General features: G+C 45.0%; 1 protein-coding gene across 4 annotated transcripts in view; it reads right to left on the reverse strand.

The window, feature by feature from the left end:
* CTBP2 (C-terminal binding protein 2) overlaps window positions 1-16,181 on the reverse strand; it is a 122,748-nt gene that overhangs the window by 17,683 nt on the left and 88,884 nt on the right. For all 4 annotated transcript variants that reach the window (XM_019502971.1, XM_019502970.1, XM_019502973.1 and 1 more), the window contains exon 4: window positions 2,004-2,210. In XM_019502971.1, coding sequence (XP_019358516.1) covers window positions 2,004-2,210 — 207 coding nt within the window. The remainder of the gene's footprint in view (window positions 1-2,003; window positions 2,211-16,181) is intronic.

Below are 16,181 nucleotides of genomic sequence, written 5' to 3' on the forward strand. Positions count from 1 at the left end.
GGGCAGGGGGACATTGTCCCTGCCCTGGCAGCAGGCAGCACTCAGGGGCAGGGTGTAATGTTCCAGCTCAGGCCAGAAGTCTCCTAGCCACATGCTTCCTGCCAGTCGCTGAGTTAGCACCCCAAGGAAGCCTAGAGCTCCCTCTGGTGGTGGCAGGGGCCATTGCAGGGCCACAGGAAGTGGGAGAGGTTTGCTGCCATTAGCAGCAAATATGCTCCTGCTTCCCTGCATGTGTAGATGCCTGCCCGAGAGTGTTTACTTGTGAGTAAACTGATCCTGAATCAAATGCATGTATAGATGTGCCCACTGCTAGGGTGTGGCTCATTTCTGCATAGCTATGGAAAGGGGAGTAAGACCCAGCACTTTGCAACTTGCCCAGGCACGAGTGGTTACTGCAGAAAAGTAAGGAGCTACAACCTAAATTGCTTAGGTCTCCTAAACCTGCCACTCTACACCTAATGTGCTGACTGGAGGACTATCTAACTGATTCCTTAACTAGGCACATGTCACCAGTCTGGGCCAAACCCTGCAGGAGGATGAGAGTATGCCTAAGTCAGACAGCCCTCACAGAAGCTAGCCAAGGGTCAGTCTCTGCGTATGCTTCCACTACCCCCCACACCTGGCAGAAGATTCTAGTGGTTAAGGCAGTGGAGACCTGATATTAGACACCCAATATTGGAGACCTAGATATAGTGCACCCTGATTTGCAGCAAGGACCTGACCCAAAATCTCCACATCTGCAGCATGTACTAAAGACGCTGACCTGCAGAGGCAGTCATCCTCACCTGTGCTTGTGGGGAGGATGGGGGTCAATGTGAGCAGGGGGAGGCAACTGCTTGGTCGGTGGTGGGTTACTTGTTGGCCAAGTCAGCCGCTTAGTTGCTGATGACTTGCCCCTCTAGTGCATTCTGCTCCTGAAGCTTAGGCAGCTCCCTACTTAGCAGGCTTCTGAGGCTCCCCCTTTCCTTAGATGCTGCACAATCTCCTGGCACTGTGTGGACAGTGTGGCTGCCTAACCAGGACTGGAACAGTCTTCTAGGCAGGAGGGTGGTGAAGGGAGTAGCACTGTGAGGAACTACCTCCCCACACCTCCCTTCCCCCCCAATGTGTTGATCAGCAAGGCTTGGGATCTGCTCCTCAAATGGGACTGCTGGCTTATACAAGGCTTGAGTCCCTACTTGAAGAGCTAGTTCTATCACCCAAGGGAGGTGTAGACCTATTGAGCAAAGGTGTTTGTGGCCTAGTCACCAGGAGATGGGGCACCTTACAGCGGGTGTGGGGTCCTTTGTGGGGGTAGTTGTAATTTGGGCAGGACCAGTAGTAAATAATTTCTGAGAAGAGTAAACCTGGAACACAGCAGAAGCTGGGAACAATTCCTTCCTTGGGATGCTTTTGCGACAACTATGTGGGGCAATATTCAGCAATGGCTGATTCAAGCGTTACCTTCTTTGGGTGGGTGTAAAACTTAAAGCAACAGCCTGGCCCTGCATGCGGCCTGGCTGTGGTCTCCGAGGGAATCGCTATTGGTCAGATGCTAGAGAAGCTGTAACAGTTTGATTACAACCCGCTAGCCTTATATTCTGGAGACCAGAGCATTGGAAGATTTCAGTGTCTTAAAGGCCCATGTAAAAACTGCAGGGAGAAAGACTAACGCCTGAGAGCTTCACTGGGCTACCAGTGAGAGGAGCGTCTCACCAATGTTCTTGCTGCCTTTGAAAGCTTGATAGAGGAGGCTGGGTTTGCTATTCATAAAGAAAGGAACTCATTGCCCCCAAAATCTTGGGACATAGTTTTTGTACAGCGTCAGTTTAAAAGCAGTTGAATCTATGGACCTCCCACTGTGGCTGCAGTTACTCCAAGAAAAGTGCTTCTTTCCAAAGAAATGGCAAGACAAATTATCCTGATACAAACAAAATAAAACCTCATGGCCATTTCTTCAAGATCAACTCTGCTAGAAATGAGAGGCTTGTGCGGGGCTTTGTCTGCCATTCTTGCCGACATACCAAATCCAATGAGGCCAAGAGTTTCTCCTCTGATCCGAGCTGCTCCTGAGGCCACCTCCCTTATCTGCTCCACGCTCTGCACGCGGGTCCCTTCCCTCAACGCCTGGTAAAGCCATGTGTTCCGTCTGTAGAGGTTTAGGACGTGGCATATGGTGGAATCAGCAGTCTCTTCCACAGCTGCTGATGGGATATTGCAGACGGCAATCCCTAGGGGAAGAAGAAGAAAAAACAAAGTTATGTCTCAGTGATGCACAGTGCCAGCAGTATCCCCAGGCTCTCCCTAATGAAACTAAGCTTGTTTTATAATGCTCCTGGAAATGGCTTGGAACAGCTCCTAGTGTAAAGACTTTTTTCCCTGTTGCTGTCAGTAGCCTATTTCCCACCCTGCCGCTGAAAGGGACCTGCTCAGAAATACCATGATTGTGAAGGGAACGTTATGGCAAATGCTGCCTTATAATTAAACTGCTGCCTGCATCATATGTACAGCTACTCCCTGCAGGCCAGGTTAAGAAAAAGCACGTGTAAGAAAACACCATTTATATATTGGACTTGTCTATACTTTAAAGCTAGCTTGGATTAAGATTGAGTGTGAATTTACAAGTGCAGTAGCTATTCTTGATTATCACCATGTGTGGATACAATTTGAAACTGGATTAAATTATAGTCTTTTTCTGGCATGTGTGTCCACCCACGGTCACTCAGGAGCAGCCATTCTAAAATAACTATGCCTAGTGAAGTCCAGCTGTAGAGAAGCTTACAAAAATGGAACAAACTGAAGTCACTTATGCTCTTTTGACAAATTTCTTCCTTCTCATAAATACTTTCCTTTCACTTGTTTGTTCTGAAAGAAGAGTTACCATCTTGGAAGCCCCATTTTGATGCAAAGGGCCTGATGCTGCTGTTCTTACTGAGCAACACTTGCATGAAGAATCACCTGCCACTAACTATAAAGGAAGGACCCATGTACCTACTCCCAAGTAAAAGGATCAGTCCTAAGAACTGGCGTTGCACTCAGTTGTCTTCATTTGCATCTTATTCACCTACCAAGAAACCCTTAACTGAAGACAGCTGCCCTGTCAGGGGGCACCAGCAATGCCTCACATTAGCAAAGCAACTCAGGCAGTAACTAAGTCCCTCAGTGCTGCTAATATACATCATTCTGTGATAATTCCCTCTGTAGCTTAGTAATTATTTCATTTTCACTTTAACACCCTTAGTTTGAGAGGGGCTATCTGCAGTTAAGACATTGCCCCGGTGGATCAATCCCAGTATCTGAAAAGAAATTGGGAAGGTGGAAGGGATGGAGGGGGAAGGGACAGAGTTGCCAGGGAATGACCCACAGGGTTCAAGAAGCACGGTAACAAGTAGGGAAGAGCAGCAAGAAAGAGCTGGGCAGGCTGCTGAATACATCAGCTCAACAAGCCCCCATCATTAGGCGTAATCTTGAGGCCATATGAAAACTGTTAAAAACCACTAGACTTACAGCTGCAAAACACTGGAAAACAAAGTCACAAAAACTGTGAGTTTAATTCAATATGTAAATGAATAATGTAACTGCTAAAATGCCCTCTCAAGTGGTGTTTCCATTCAGTCTCTGTGCTTGCAACAAGCTACATGTGTTTATGCTGAGCATGCATAACCATCCTGGTTTTGGCAGCTGGGTAAGGACCACCAGTGCTGTTGGCACCTAGGAAGAGGTGGGGTGCACAGCACATCTTTAAATCACTTCCACATTTCAGTGCAAATGCCTCATTGAGATGATGAGAGCAGTTCATACCTCCTCTTGGACTGGCTATTCCAAACTGTTTGCAAACAGGGAAACTGTTGTTTTTTCCCCCACTTCTTTAAACATAGTTTAAACTACAGACTGGATAAGAGTGCAAATGAGGTACAGAAACACTTGTTTTCTTTTTTTTTTTACCAAAAGTTTTGGATGCTGAAGCATAGTTCAATGTCAGACTGTAAACTCTTCAGCAAATGATGCCTAGTGTACGTGACCTGGGCTACAGAAGTATTGCTATATGGCCTGAAGACATCTGCTCTAACTTATCTCTACACAAGATATGTAAACGGGTTTGATTAGAGATGAAGCAATGCCAGATCCAGGACTGAATCCTGTACTATCAGGATCCTAGCGATCAGTTCAGCACATTTCAGCCCTCTGAAAGCCCCTGAAAATCTGTCCTGATTTGCTCTGGTACAGTTCAATTAACCAGAAGGCTGGGAGGGCTCTGGGCTTTAAAGACATACTCTTCATTAATGTGCTTTCCAAACTCCTCAGGTCCAATGTGATGCATCATGCTGTGCCTAGCTTCAGAGTACCGGATGCAACTTTTAAAACCCCACAGAATGGACTGAAAGAGCTTCCCAAAACTACCAGGAATATTAAGCACTAACATGCATTGCAGAGGCCTGGAGTTTGTCTAATCAGAACATTTTGCACTTGCACAATATAATATGCAGTACTACAGCATGGAGACACGCATGCAAAGATCACTGAGGCATCAACTTCAGTGTCTGTACTACAGTATAAGTCTCCAAATCTCACTGAAGTCAGCAGAGCCTTTCTGCTGACTTCAGTGAGTTGTAGATTGGTCCAGGAGGCATTTATGGGTCTATCAGCCCCCAGCACATGTGTGTAACTGCAATTAATATAAAAGCTGTTACACCCACTGTATACCCAGTGGTGGCAGCAGTCCCTTGCTACAAGGATGACAGTGTTCCAGTAAATAGGGAAGTCATTGGTGAGTCCGTAATTGAGGAGGCCAACCCAAGATCTGCATGTTCAACTGAAGATACAGCAAACAGCTCCAGAAGGATCCTAGCGATGTTGGGTCACAGCTCTTTCCTTTTATCTCTCTTGTCTATCTGTCTCCATAGTGGGATGGATTTGCTCAAAATTACTGGTGCCTTGTTGTTGACATCAAGATGCCCTTGGGGATGAGTCGGTGCTTAACTCTTCCAAGTATTGCTGTTAATATCACATTTCTTCAGACTGGTCTTTCAAGATATCCTTGAAACTTTTCTTTTGCTCCTGTCTGGAGTGGTGACCATTGGTGAGTTGGGATGATAAAGACCCGTTTTAGGAGCTGGCTGTCAGCCATCCTTATGATATGGGTTGTCCAATGGTGCTGGTGCTGTATAAACATAGTGTCAATGCTAGTGGGGTTTGACCAGAACACCAGTGTTCATTCTTCAGTCCTTCTGATTGATATGGAGGACTTTCTGGAGACATTACTAATGGTAATGTTCCAAAGCTTTCAGGTGTTTCTGGTATGTCATCCAAATTTCACATCCATGCAACAGTCTGGTAGACAGGAAGTTTGGTGAGGCTGGAAGTCATGATCAAAATATACTTTCTATGGTCAGGCAGAGTAGGGGGCATGGCATGGGTATGGAGGAAGCAGGGACTCCCTTGGCATGCAATATGAAGTTAAAGAAAGGTCTTCAAATGTAAATAATCAGGCAGATTTTGTTTACTTGTAAGAGAAAACAGCAAAAAGCTAATCAGTCTGCAAACACACTGGATAGCAGAGTCAAACTGTGAGCAGCATGTCAACAGCTCACAGCTGAATAAAAACATTTTGCAGATAAATGCTTTAGCCAAGTGTCTAATTCAAAATGACTGTTCCAAAGACCTTGTGTTTCTTAGTTTTATTAAGATTTACAATACAGCATTTTGAAGCAATGAATCATGTTAACACCAGCCCATCAGCAAACATGAAAGAGCTGCATACATCTGGCAGTGCATAAAGATCAGTTTGATTTTATATGCTAATGGTATCCATTAGTGGTAAAACAATTTATGCTGCTACTTCCTACATCTAAAAATCTCTGTACCACACAAAAAGGTCAATATATATGACTACTCTTCAACCTAGTTAAGAAGGCTGTACTATTGCTATGGCCATATTATTCTTCTCAGACACCAGGTGGCACTGTTACACATAATCTTCCAAATTTTTTTTTTTTGGCATATGAGAGGAGGTTTTGCTCCCAGGAAGACATGCAGGTCATGGTTAGTCTGGCATAATGCAAGGATCTACAGACAGGCAGTTTTGGGAAAGGAGGAGTTGTGCAAGATGCAGCTGTTTGCTCTTCCCTTTAGCTTTTGATTGCTTCAGAAGACAGTTGTTCCCTAGGAAACAGGCACTGGTGTTGGACAGAGATTTGTGGCAGAACAGCCTGGCTGCATGCTGTTGGCCACACTTGTCCCAGGGCTGATGTATGTGTATAAATGAAACAAGTTACATACAGAATATACCCACATTGTGACACAGACTTCTTCACTGGGAGGCTAATGTGCAAAGCCTCGACACATGCTAACTCTCAGCAGAGGGTCAACAATGGCATCAAAAAAAAGTCAACATGATATGTTAGTTAAACTGTCTGTTAAATTCATTTTTCATACTATAAAAACGCCATCAATAGGAAATAGCCCTATGCAATAGGATTACTGCAGTCTCTATGCCATTCTCAAAGGGCCATACTGAAAGGGATCAAGGGACTCTGATGACTCTATACCAGACCTGTCTGTCTCATCACAACCTTGCCTCAAGAGGTTTGCTCCATGTAAAAATTAGTGAGACTGCAATTAAGAGGAGAGACCCAATTAAGATGAAGTGAGTGGTTGCTTACGAAAGCTTATGCATCTCTGAATCAGTCTATAAGGTGCAACTGTATCCTACCATCTGGTTGATCTTTGGTAGGAAGGAGATAACTGAAACCAGAAGGCGACAGAAATATTAGACATGATGAACACTGATCAAACTCACATAACTGAAGCTGGCTCAATACTTCCAAAATATCTAGAAAGGAAATGCCTTAAATTCAAGTAAAGAAGAAATCATGTTTGTCTCCTGTTTGAATCTGATCATTCTCATCTGTGAACTAAATCAATAGCTCTTCACAATAAAAAGACTTTGTTTTGGCACAAAAAAAACCTTTAATTCGCCAAGCTGTCATTCAAAAGGAAAAGGCCATTAGCTTGAACAGCAAAGAGGTTTGTGTTCTGCTATTCTGTTATATGTAGCATGGTGTTGAACACCTTCCAACAGAATATTAAAAGCTATGTCTAATGTCTGTCACATCTTGTTGGTCTTCTCATCCTCCCAGAGGGAAAACAATGTTTAATGAACTGTCCTGTTTTGGTAGGTTTGGGTTTTTTTAAATACACATGTTGCTATCTGTTATGGTAGGGTTTGAGAGGTCAAAAATGCACTGCGGACTTGGAGTAGAAGGTACAGATGTTTCTGGGAGTCCTCACCTCCTGATGGATTTATAACAATCTCAGACCAGCCTTCAAGAAGCTCCATCTCTTCCATAGAGCAGGTTCAGGTTTAGTCTCCACGCTACAGGGCTGCCAAATATCAATTGCCATGGCGTCAACACCTTGACAAACTCTAGTTACAACAGGGATAGTAACTTCCTTCTATTGCAAGTGCACATCAGTGTGGCCTCCACTTCAGATAACAGGCTCCTATACCTGTCAATTCTCAGGACTGGGGGAATGAGAAGTATCAGCTGCATGAGTAAAAAAGAGACTGAAGTACAGCTCTCCTGAAGTTGGCATCAGACCCAGCAGCCATTTCAACAGCGTAACATTTATACAAATCAGTGGATTGCTCCACGCGGTTGTGTTACTGATCTGAAGCAGGCTGCCTGTGCCTTGGTGGAGTGGGACTTGACATTTGGAAGCAGAGGTTCATCAGCCACTTGATAACAGACAGAGATATGCTGCATGATCCACTTAGAGACTATGACAAGATGGCTTGGGCCCTTCACTAAGATGATCCAGTAATGAAGTGGGGATTCAATCTGAAAAGTTTAATACTGGTGTGGAGAATAACTTAAAAAATTAGGTTAACTCACTGCTTTATGCAAATTTGCGAGCCTACCTTAAGACAAGAGCTCAGAACTACAGTGCACCGCCCCATGCAAGGACGTATCTGACCATGAGGGCTTGAAATGGAGTGACACACCGTGCTGAGGTGACAGTGCCCCAGCACCCCTGGACAGCCGAGAGAGAGATGTGGGGCCAGGAAGAACAGAACAAGCCAGAAGCTGTATGGCTTAGGGAGGTGGATTCTGCTCTGGGAGAGAACAAGCCTTTGGTCCTAGCCTAGGGCACTGGGTGCAATGAAAGCAACGGTTAGGAAGAGTGATCTCATCCTCCAACTTCAAGAGGCCTGGGATGGTGGACCCAATAGGCCCATGGTAATATGCTACAGGGGTACGGTTGGCCAGTCCTGGTAAGATGGGTCTTCAGCACCAAGGGGAGAGGTGTTGCTCCAGAAGGCAAGAATAGATGTCCCAGTGCGGGAGAAGAGGAACTGACCTCTTTCAGGGGCAGCACCGGGCTCTTTACTAGTAACTCTCTTGATTCTTCCAGGTCACATCTTCAGCTACAAACACTGACACGCCAGAGTGCTTCGCCAGACCTGGTCTGGTAGTGGAGGAGTTGCGTTCCCTGCTCTAGGCTGCTCCTTCTCATCAGCCCAGCCCTGTGGTTTGTGGTTTTATCTTCAAAGGCCCAGTCTGCACCAGGAAGCTCTGTCAGAGCATGGCTGCGTGTAAACAACACACAACCCTGGGCTGGCCACACCTCTGCTCATGAAAGAGGGCTTTGCTACTGCTGTTCAGGGAGGTAATATAACTAGGCCAGCAGAAAACCCCTTTCGGCTGACACATGCTGCATCTCCATTAGGAAGTTCTGCCAAAATAGCTAATCTGACATAGCTTGAGTACAGCTTAGGCCAGTGCTTCCCCCCATTTATGGCCCCATATCCTCAGCATGGCCTCTCACTCCCAACCCACAGTCCCCCAACCCTGCGACCCCATCTGCTGATGTGGCAACCCCATTTGGGGTCGCAACCCACAGTTTGGGAACCGCTGGTATGCTGTATCTGCTCCTTCCTCAGATATAAGAAATGGCACTTTGTCCCCAAAAGCTTGTCTAACAGCTCTCCTGACTCTACAGTTCATCCAGTAACAAATATTTCTCTCAAGGTTTGGTTGTCTTCAAGTACAGGTTACAATTATTCCATGATCTCTCTTCTGGGTTCCAGTGAGGGTTAGTATTGAAAAAAAAATTCCCTACCCCTTGCTCCTGGCTGTCAAACTATTTCCCAACCGTAGCCAGCTCACCACCACAGAAGTAAACTTTCCACTGATCAACAAACACCAGCCAGAACAAGACCCTGTCTAAACAACTAGTGCAAAACACATCTCCATCACCACCGCCACAATGAACGCACTCTGTAACGAAACCACCAGAACCCGTGGACCCTATACATGTCGATAACAGAAGGTCATATATTTCATCCTATGCACCAAATGCCCTTCTGGAAACTGAATAACCACTTTGCTCCTGAATGAACTCCCACAGAAAAATGGGAAAGGGCAGAAACACCTGGTCACCAGCAGAACTACTTTCACAGAATCACTTCTCTCTCTCTGACCCCCTAGTCCTTGTACTCCAGAACGTAACTTCAGAAGATGGGCCTGGGAACAAAAATTCATGATATTACTGGACACCAAGAACCATGGATACAAGCTACGGTTTGACGGGTCTATGAGAAGGCACATCTGATCTGATCAGATGGCACAGCATTGGATGAAGTAAGCCCAGTCCCTACAGAAGTATATGTTACACATCTCTGATTTAGTTAGTCTAGGAGGTGCATATCTACCCTGCCTGATTTCAGGCTAACATGGTTAACTACATCTCTCTATTTATGGCTCGTTACAATTTACCTGCTCCCACTGGTAACCTCTTTACACTCCACAGATAATGACTTTCTTCCCTTTTGAATAGTCTTATTCTTTTATGTAATTAGGTTTATCTATTTCACCTGCCTTTTGCTTAGTTTACCTCTGATAAACTTTTTTTTTTCCACAGGTATACTCCCCTCTTCTCCTTCTTTAAGTGACTTATTTTCATTTGCATAATGGAATTAAACCAGAGCCATTGCTTTACTTGCTATTTGGCTTTGGCAAGATCTGCTTCTTTCCCAGTTCTAAGGAAGGGCATGTCTTATCTGACACCTCTCCCACCTATATAGGTGGTCCAATAAAAGGTATTAACAAACCTTTCTTCTCGCATATTCCCCAGACCATCATAACAAATTGCAAGTCTACTAAACTACAGAAGGCAGGGTAGAGATGCACTTTATAGACCAATTAAATCAGAGATGCATAAGCTTTTCATGAGTATACCAGCTCTTCACTAGTTTTCCTGTAATACCACAGACCTCCCTAAACACACACTGGTGATACCTGACTTGAGAAATCTGCATAAATACATGCTGCCCCCACTACTGTCAAGTGAAATAATTAGTGTCAAGTACTCTGCTTCTAGCCAGGCTCTTAATGATAAGGGGTTTAAGCCTCCAGTGACCTGCCTAGGATGGGGCACAAAGGTCTTGCAGCTTACCGCTCTGGAAATCCTGTCTTACTGCATGCAGTCCAAAATGATGATCCATCTCTACCTTGCCCCTCTTCTTTTCATACAGATTAGCAATTCTTGTATTTAGTCTAGATATTAATTACAATTGGATGTGATTTATAATGGTTTTGCAAAGCCTACATAAACTTTATTATGTTCCCAAAGAACTAATGATCTGCTATGTATTTACAGACATTTTTATAGAGACATTTTCCCAGCATTTCACATTTATTTTTTCAAACTACGACTGTCTGCATATTGTTCTGTAAAAAATGTGTCTCAAGGTTTCTGGTATAACTGATTGGACTGTGACTAATTAAATTGTCACCTTTGACAACTCTTAAGATGGTCTTCTTCACAACAGCCACATGAGAAAGGCTGGAAAACTTCTGATGCTGATCATACACATACTGAATCCAGGAAACAGGAGCAGCAGTTTTCACCCTAGTGAAAGGGTGTTAAAACCCCTCTACCTGCAGCTTCCCCCCCCGCATTCTTCTGTTGCTGCTGCCAGTGGGGAGACAATGGGCAAGTGTTACAGTTAAAAGTCTCAAACCCCTTTGCTGAAATCCTTACTCTCACTCTAACCTTCAGATCTTGAAAACAGTTGTTCCTTTGTTACTATAGGTCCCTTTTTAAAGTAACATGTCTCTGTGTAGAGTTGAAAGTATTAAGGTAATTGAAAATGTCTCCCCAACACCCACTGTATTAAGGTTCCAAGTCAGTAAAGCACTTAAGTACATGCTTAATTTTAACCTCTTAGCAAAGCAGTTAAACATCACACTTAGTCCAATGAGATTTAGGCACATAATTAAAGTTAAGCATATATTTAAGTTCTTTGTGTACTGGCACATTCAAAGGGGTAGAATGATACAATAACACATGCAGATAATCCTTTTTCTCTTTTTTAAAGGGAGACTGACAGCTTTAAATGTACTCAACTGAAAAATTTAAAAATGTAAAAAATCATTTTTGGGTCTCACGTTTTTCAGGAGGCCTTCTGCCAATTTCTGTGCTTTTATAAATCTTAGTTCTCAATGGTTAAAATGTTTTTCAGTCCTCTGCTGCTGGATAGACTCAGACAAACATAGGGGGAATCTAACTGACGGCACAGAAAGAAAAGGGAAACCTGAAAAACAAACAACTCAAATGCAGAAAATGTTTTCTTCTTAATCTCGTTTGGTTACAGTAACGCTAGCTGCCACTTGGACCACTACTGGAAATATAATGTCCAGTCACAAGTGAGATTTTTAAGTTAATGTTGTATTCCTTTATATATAATTACCTTTTTGGCAAATGGATTTTGTAATTTAACCCCTTAAAAGTCAAGAGCTAATCATGCTACAAATCCTGGAAAGAAAATAAAGGAGCGCCAAAATTTTCCCTACACAAGTTTATAGTGCTTTTGTGGTATTTCCACTCATGTCAGTCAAAAATTCAATGTAGTTGTCTTTGGATGCACTGCAGATGCACTGGACTGATGAGAGAAATAATCAGGTTTGCTGATTAGGCAGGCTAACTGCATGTGTTCAGGAAAAGCATCAGAAACCATTTTGGCTGCTTTCTCCAGCCTGTGCGAGGCAGAGATGGGAGATTTGTCCCAAGCGATATCAGATGGGGGTAGAAGGCTACTGCCGGCCTTCTCCATTCTTACCTGAACAACATCCTGCTTGGGGGAGAGTGTGTAGCCAATGAACCATGCAAAGTTGACCTAACTATCCTAACTTAAACATCAATTCATGGGAAATTCCTCCGATCACTAGTTCTACACCCATTTCCCCATAACTGAGGCTGGTTGACTGCACATCATTTTCTTAAAGGACCTCTGCCAAGCTGAAGCTGTTTTTTGCAAGTGCTTGTTATAATATTGTATGTTATCTGTATCGCAGTGGTCTAGTTCTTCTGTCCCCTACAGCCAAGATCAGGACTTCATTGTAGTAGAAAATACAGAAAGATGTATTAAAAAGGTCTGCAACAGATACACACCAGATCTCAGTATTTTTTTTGAATAAGACATACTTTTAAAAACCAAATATTTTGTCTAAAAATGGCCTGGATTTTAAACTTGAGTTAAGAGGCGGGGGGGCATCTATGCACTACAGAGGCTATAACCTGGTAATGGTGTCATTATTTTATGTTTTATATTTTACTTAAAATTGAGGGTCTGAAAATTTGGGGGCATTTACAATTAAAAGGAATGTAGCAGTGTACAATGTTCAAGGCCTTGGCACTTCAGTGCACAGGGCTCTGTAGGGAGCTCACTGCCTAACCATAGCCAGACCTAAAACTAGGTTCAAGAGGTGAACGAAGCTGAGAGATGGTTGTGGGGTGGGGCAGAAGGAGTCCAAAGTAAAACAGATTTACATAAGCAACAATTCCCTGTGCTCAGGATGGAGGGGTTTCTTTATTTTTATTGTCTATAGTACTTGCATCAGGTAAAGAATTTACTGGAGCAACAGGGGAAAAGGAGGATAGTATCTGAGTTTGGGAAACACAACTGGGCAATGGGAACCTGGAAAATGGGTAAGAGGTTCCTGGCAGACTTTCAAGCAATGGTACAATTGGGATCAGAGGAATTTTGTCATACCCTGAACAGCGTACCTTTTCCCATGCCAGATGTGCATGGCAGGAGGCATGATGTTTGGAAATAGAGAATGAAACTCCTTCCAATCCTGCCACTGCTGAGCTGCGCCAAGTCCAATCCTGAAGATCAGCTGATGGGTGGCTCTATCCCATCCCAGCCCCCTCCCAATGTTCCAGATCTGGGACTGTTGAGCTAGGTCCTACAAGCTTATGGTTGGCCCAGACCCGAGACAGCTCAATTGCACGTGTGGCTTTCAGAATCTCCAGGGCACTGGGACCCCTGGACTGAGGAGCATCTCTCACAGCTTGGGCATCCCCTGCCCCAGGATGTCTAAAAAGCACAAATTCAGTGCAGCTCCCTGGAACCTGGCATTTTTAAATGCCTTGCCCTGCAGCCCTCATTTTTTGTGGAATGACTTTGTGTCTGGTTTGCCACTGCAGTGACCTAAAATGGCTGAACATGCAGTACTGTTATTATGTATGATGTGATGAACACATGAATTGTGTCATACCTGTAACGTGCCAGGAGCCATACTCTCTGTTCCTCTAGGCTACGAATTCAAGCCTGAAGCTGTCTGTGATCCTTTCTGGATCAAACTAACCATCACTTACTTCATACCTGCAGGTTTGACCCAGCTATTGACAATGTATGGGAGGATTTATGCTTGTGTGAAGCCTCCCTGGCATAAATTAGGTTCTGCATATGTGTTACCTACTGTAGGACAAGGGGCATGATCGATGATACTTAAGCATTCGTGGTAGCCGGCAGTGGAGCAGGCCAGCTTAATCGCTGCCCCCGTTCCTGTTTGACATTACTAGGGCTCAGTTGCCCCTGGCTGATCCTTAATCCTGCAGCTGTCTGTGTGCAGAACCTGTGTGGGTCACAGTCGGTCATTCTGACTTACATCCTATGGGTTCCTACTGGAAAATATGGCTTTTCCTTTAATCTCACCTTTCCTTTAATGCACGCTTTTCTTGGCTGGCCATAGTACTGAGAGTATTTAGTAGGGCTGTGCGAAGCTTCAGTAGCCGATTTGATTTGGAGGAGATTTGACCTGAGACGACGACTGAAATTCTGAATCTAAATCGAATCAGGAGACCAATTAAAAGCTCTGAATCAAATCGGAAGCCTCCAAATTGATTTGGAAAAGAATTGGCCAATTCAGCCACAGACTAAACAGGCAGCAGTCCTCACCACACTGGACACAGCTGCCTCCAGGTGGTAAGTCTGTTGTGATGGGCAGATGGGGAAGGGAAGGGGCATGGGGGAAGGAGGGATTGGGGCTGGGGCAAGCTGCGCCCGGGGCAGGGGGTGCAGGACTCAGGGAGGGGGAGTGTAGGATGCAGGAGCAGCAGCGCTCTGAGCGGGGTCTCTGTCCTGCTGCTGCTTGCCCAGCTGGGGTGCGTGTGGTGGGGAAAACGTGGCTCGCTCTGGGAGGAAGGGGGCAAGCAGCAGCAGGGCATATCCCCAGCTCTCAGTGCTGCCGCACCTCCATCCTGTGCCCCCCTGCACCGGCTGGGCAAGCAGCGGCAGTGCCTGCCTCTCCACACTGCTTGGGCAAGCAGGGGCAGTGCCCCCCCCCCGCCCCGGCTGGGAGCAGGGGCTCTGCCCTGCTGCTGCTTGCCCAGCCAGGGCTGGGGGGACAGGGGGGTGGGATGTGGGCGTGGCAGCACTAGGAGTCGGCGCTATTCCCTGCTACCGCTTGCCCATTTCTGCCTGGAGTGAGCTGTCCTGTCCCCACCCCTGACCCTGGCTGGGCAAGCAGCAGCAGGGCATAGCCCCTGCTCCAAGCGCTGCTGTGCCCACATCCCCTGCCCCGCTTCCCGAGTCACCCTGGCTGGGCAGCTTGTCCTAGCCCCAGCCCCAATCCCTCCTTCCCCACTCCCCTTCCCTCCCCCTTCCACCCATTACAACAGACTTACCAGCTAGAGGCAGCTGTGTCCAGCGTCGAGGACTGCTGCCTGTTTAGTCTATGGCTGAATCTCCGAAGTGGTGCCGAATCTTCAGATCTGATTCATCGGATTGAATTGGGACAGCGATTCGAATCTCCAAATCAAATCACTGTCCCTCCGAATCGGCTGACTCTGAAGTGAATGCTAGCCACTTTGCACAGGCCTAGTGTTTAGGTGAAAGCAGCCTGGGGGGGTATCCAGAGACTAGGCACAGGACAGCACACCAATCAGGGTGCTTCTGAAGATGCACCAAAGAGCTGTGTTTTCTGGCCTTGTACTCCCAGCTGCTCTCCTTCCATTTCAAACAGATAAGGAGAACTCTGAAAGACCTATTTGTTTTCCAAAGTCAAGTGTCCATCTCCCCTTGGTTTTGGACTGCAACAGCAGTCTTCTCCCACCCCCTCTCCCATCTTTCTCTCCTTCCATCCGTTTCGTCTTTGTTAGAAGAAGAGTGAATAAGGCTGGAAGAATGTTTCCTTCTTCGTCTCTACTGTTCTCCCCTCCCCATAAGTCCAAAACGGCTATTACTTCATTACTGTGACCCACTCAGCAAAGGCACAAAACAGATTTTCACTGTCCTAGAACTGAAATTTTTAAATATCTGCAATAGTACACATACACACATGCATGCACGCACGTATGCAGTTAAGTGACAGAATCCCAAGTTTCTTCCTCTTTTGAGCACAGCCAGTGCAAAAATATTTGTACATTACTCAGAAGTTTACTGTTAGATCTACAAACGACAGTAGAGCAATCATTTATCTGTTTAACCATTAATATCTGTAACTGTCACATGAGAGTAGAATCTGGCAATGAGTTGTCAGCAGCTGTAGCTTTGGCTTTTAACTAACAGCAGCGAATGGTAAATGGTTTGACGCCTATATAAATACTTTTTCCTGAGGGATACTTGCATTTTTCCAATCTGTCAAAACTGCTGCACATCTGTTATTCGAAAGTTCACAAAGTTTTGTATCAAAGCACAGCCTAGTTTCATGGGTGAACAAAATGTTTCTTTTATATGGGTACAGCACATCTCTATAGGGGACATGAAAAAGTGAAGCTTGTTTCTCAGTAGACCTGTGGGAACATTTTTTAAATGACATGTTCTGGTTTCCATCAGAATGATAAAACAAAAAAAGCTTTCATTAATGTAAAAAAAAAAAAAAAAAAAAAAAAAAAAAAAAAATTAAAAAAAC

The sequence above is a fragment of the Gavialis gangeticus genome, unplaced genomic scaffold (genome assembly GCF_001723915.1).
Source record: "Gavialis gangeticus isolate Ggan-Ray unplaced genomic scaffold, GavGan_comp1, whole genome shotgun sequence".
Lineage (NCBI taxonomy): Eukaryota > Metazoa > Chordata > Crocodylia > Gavialidae > Gavialis > Gavialis gangeticus.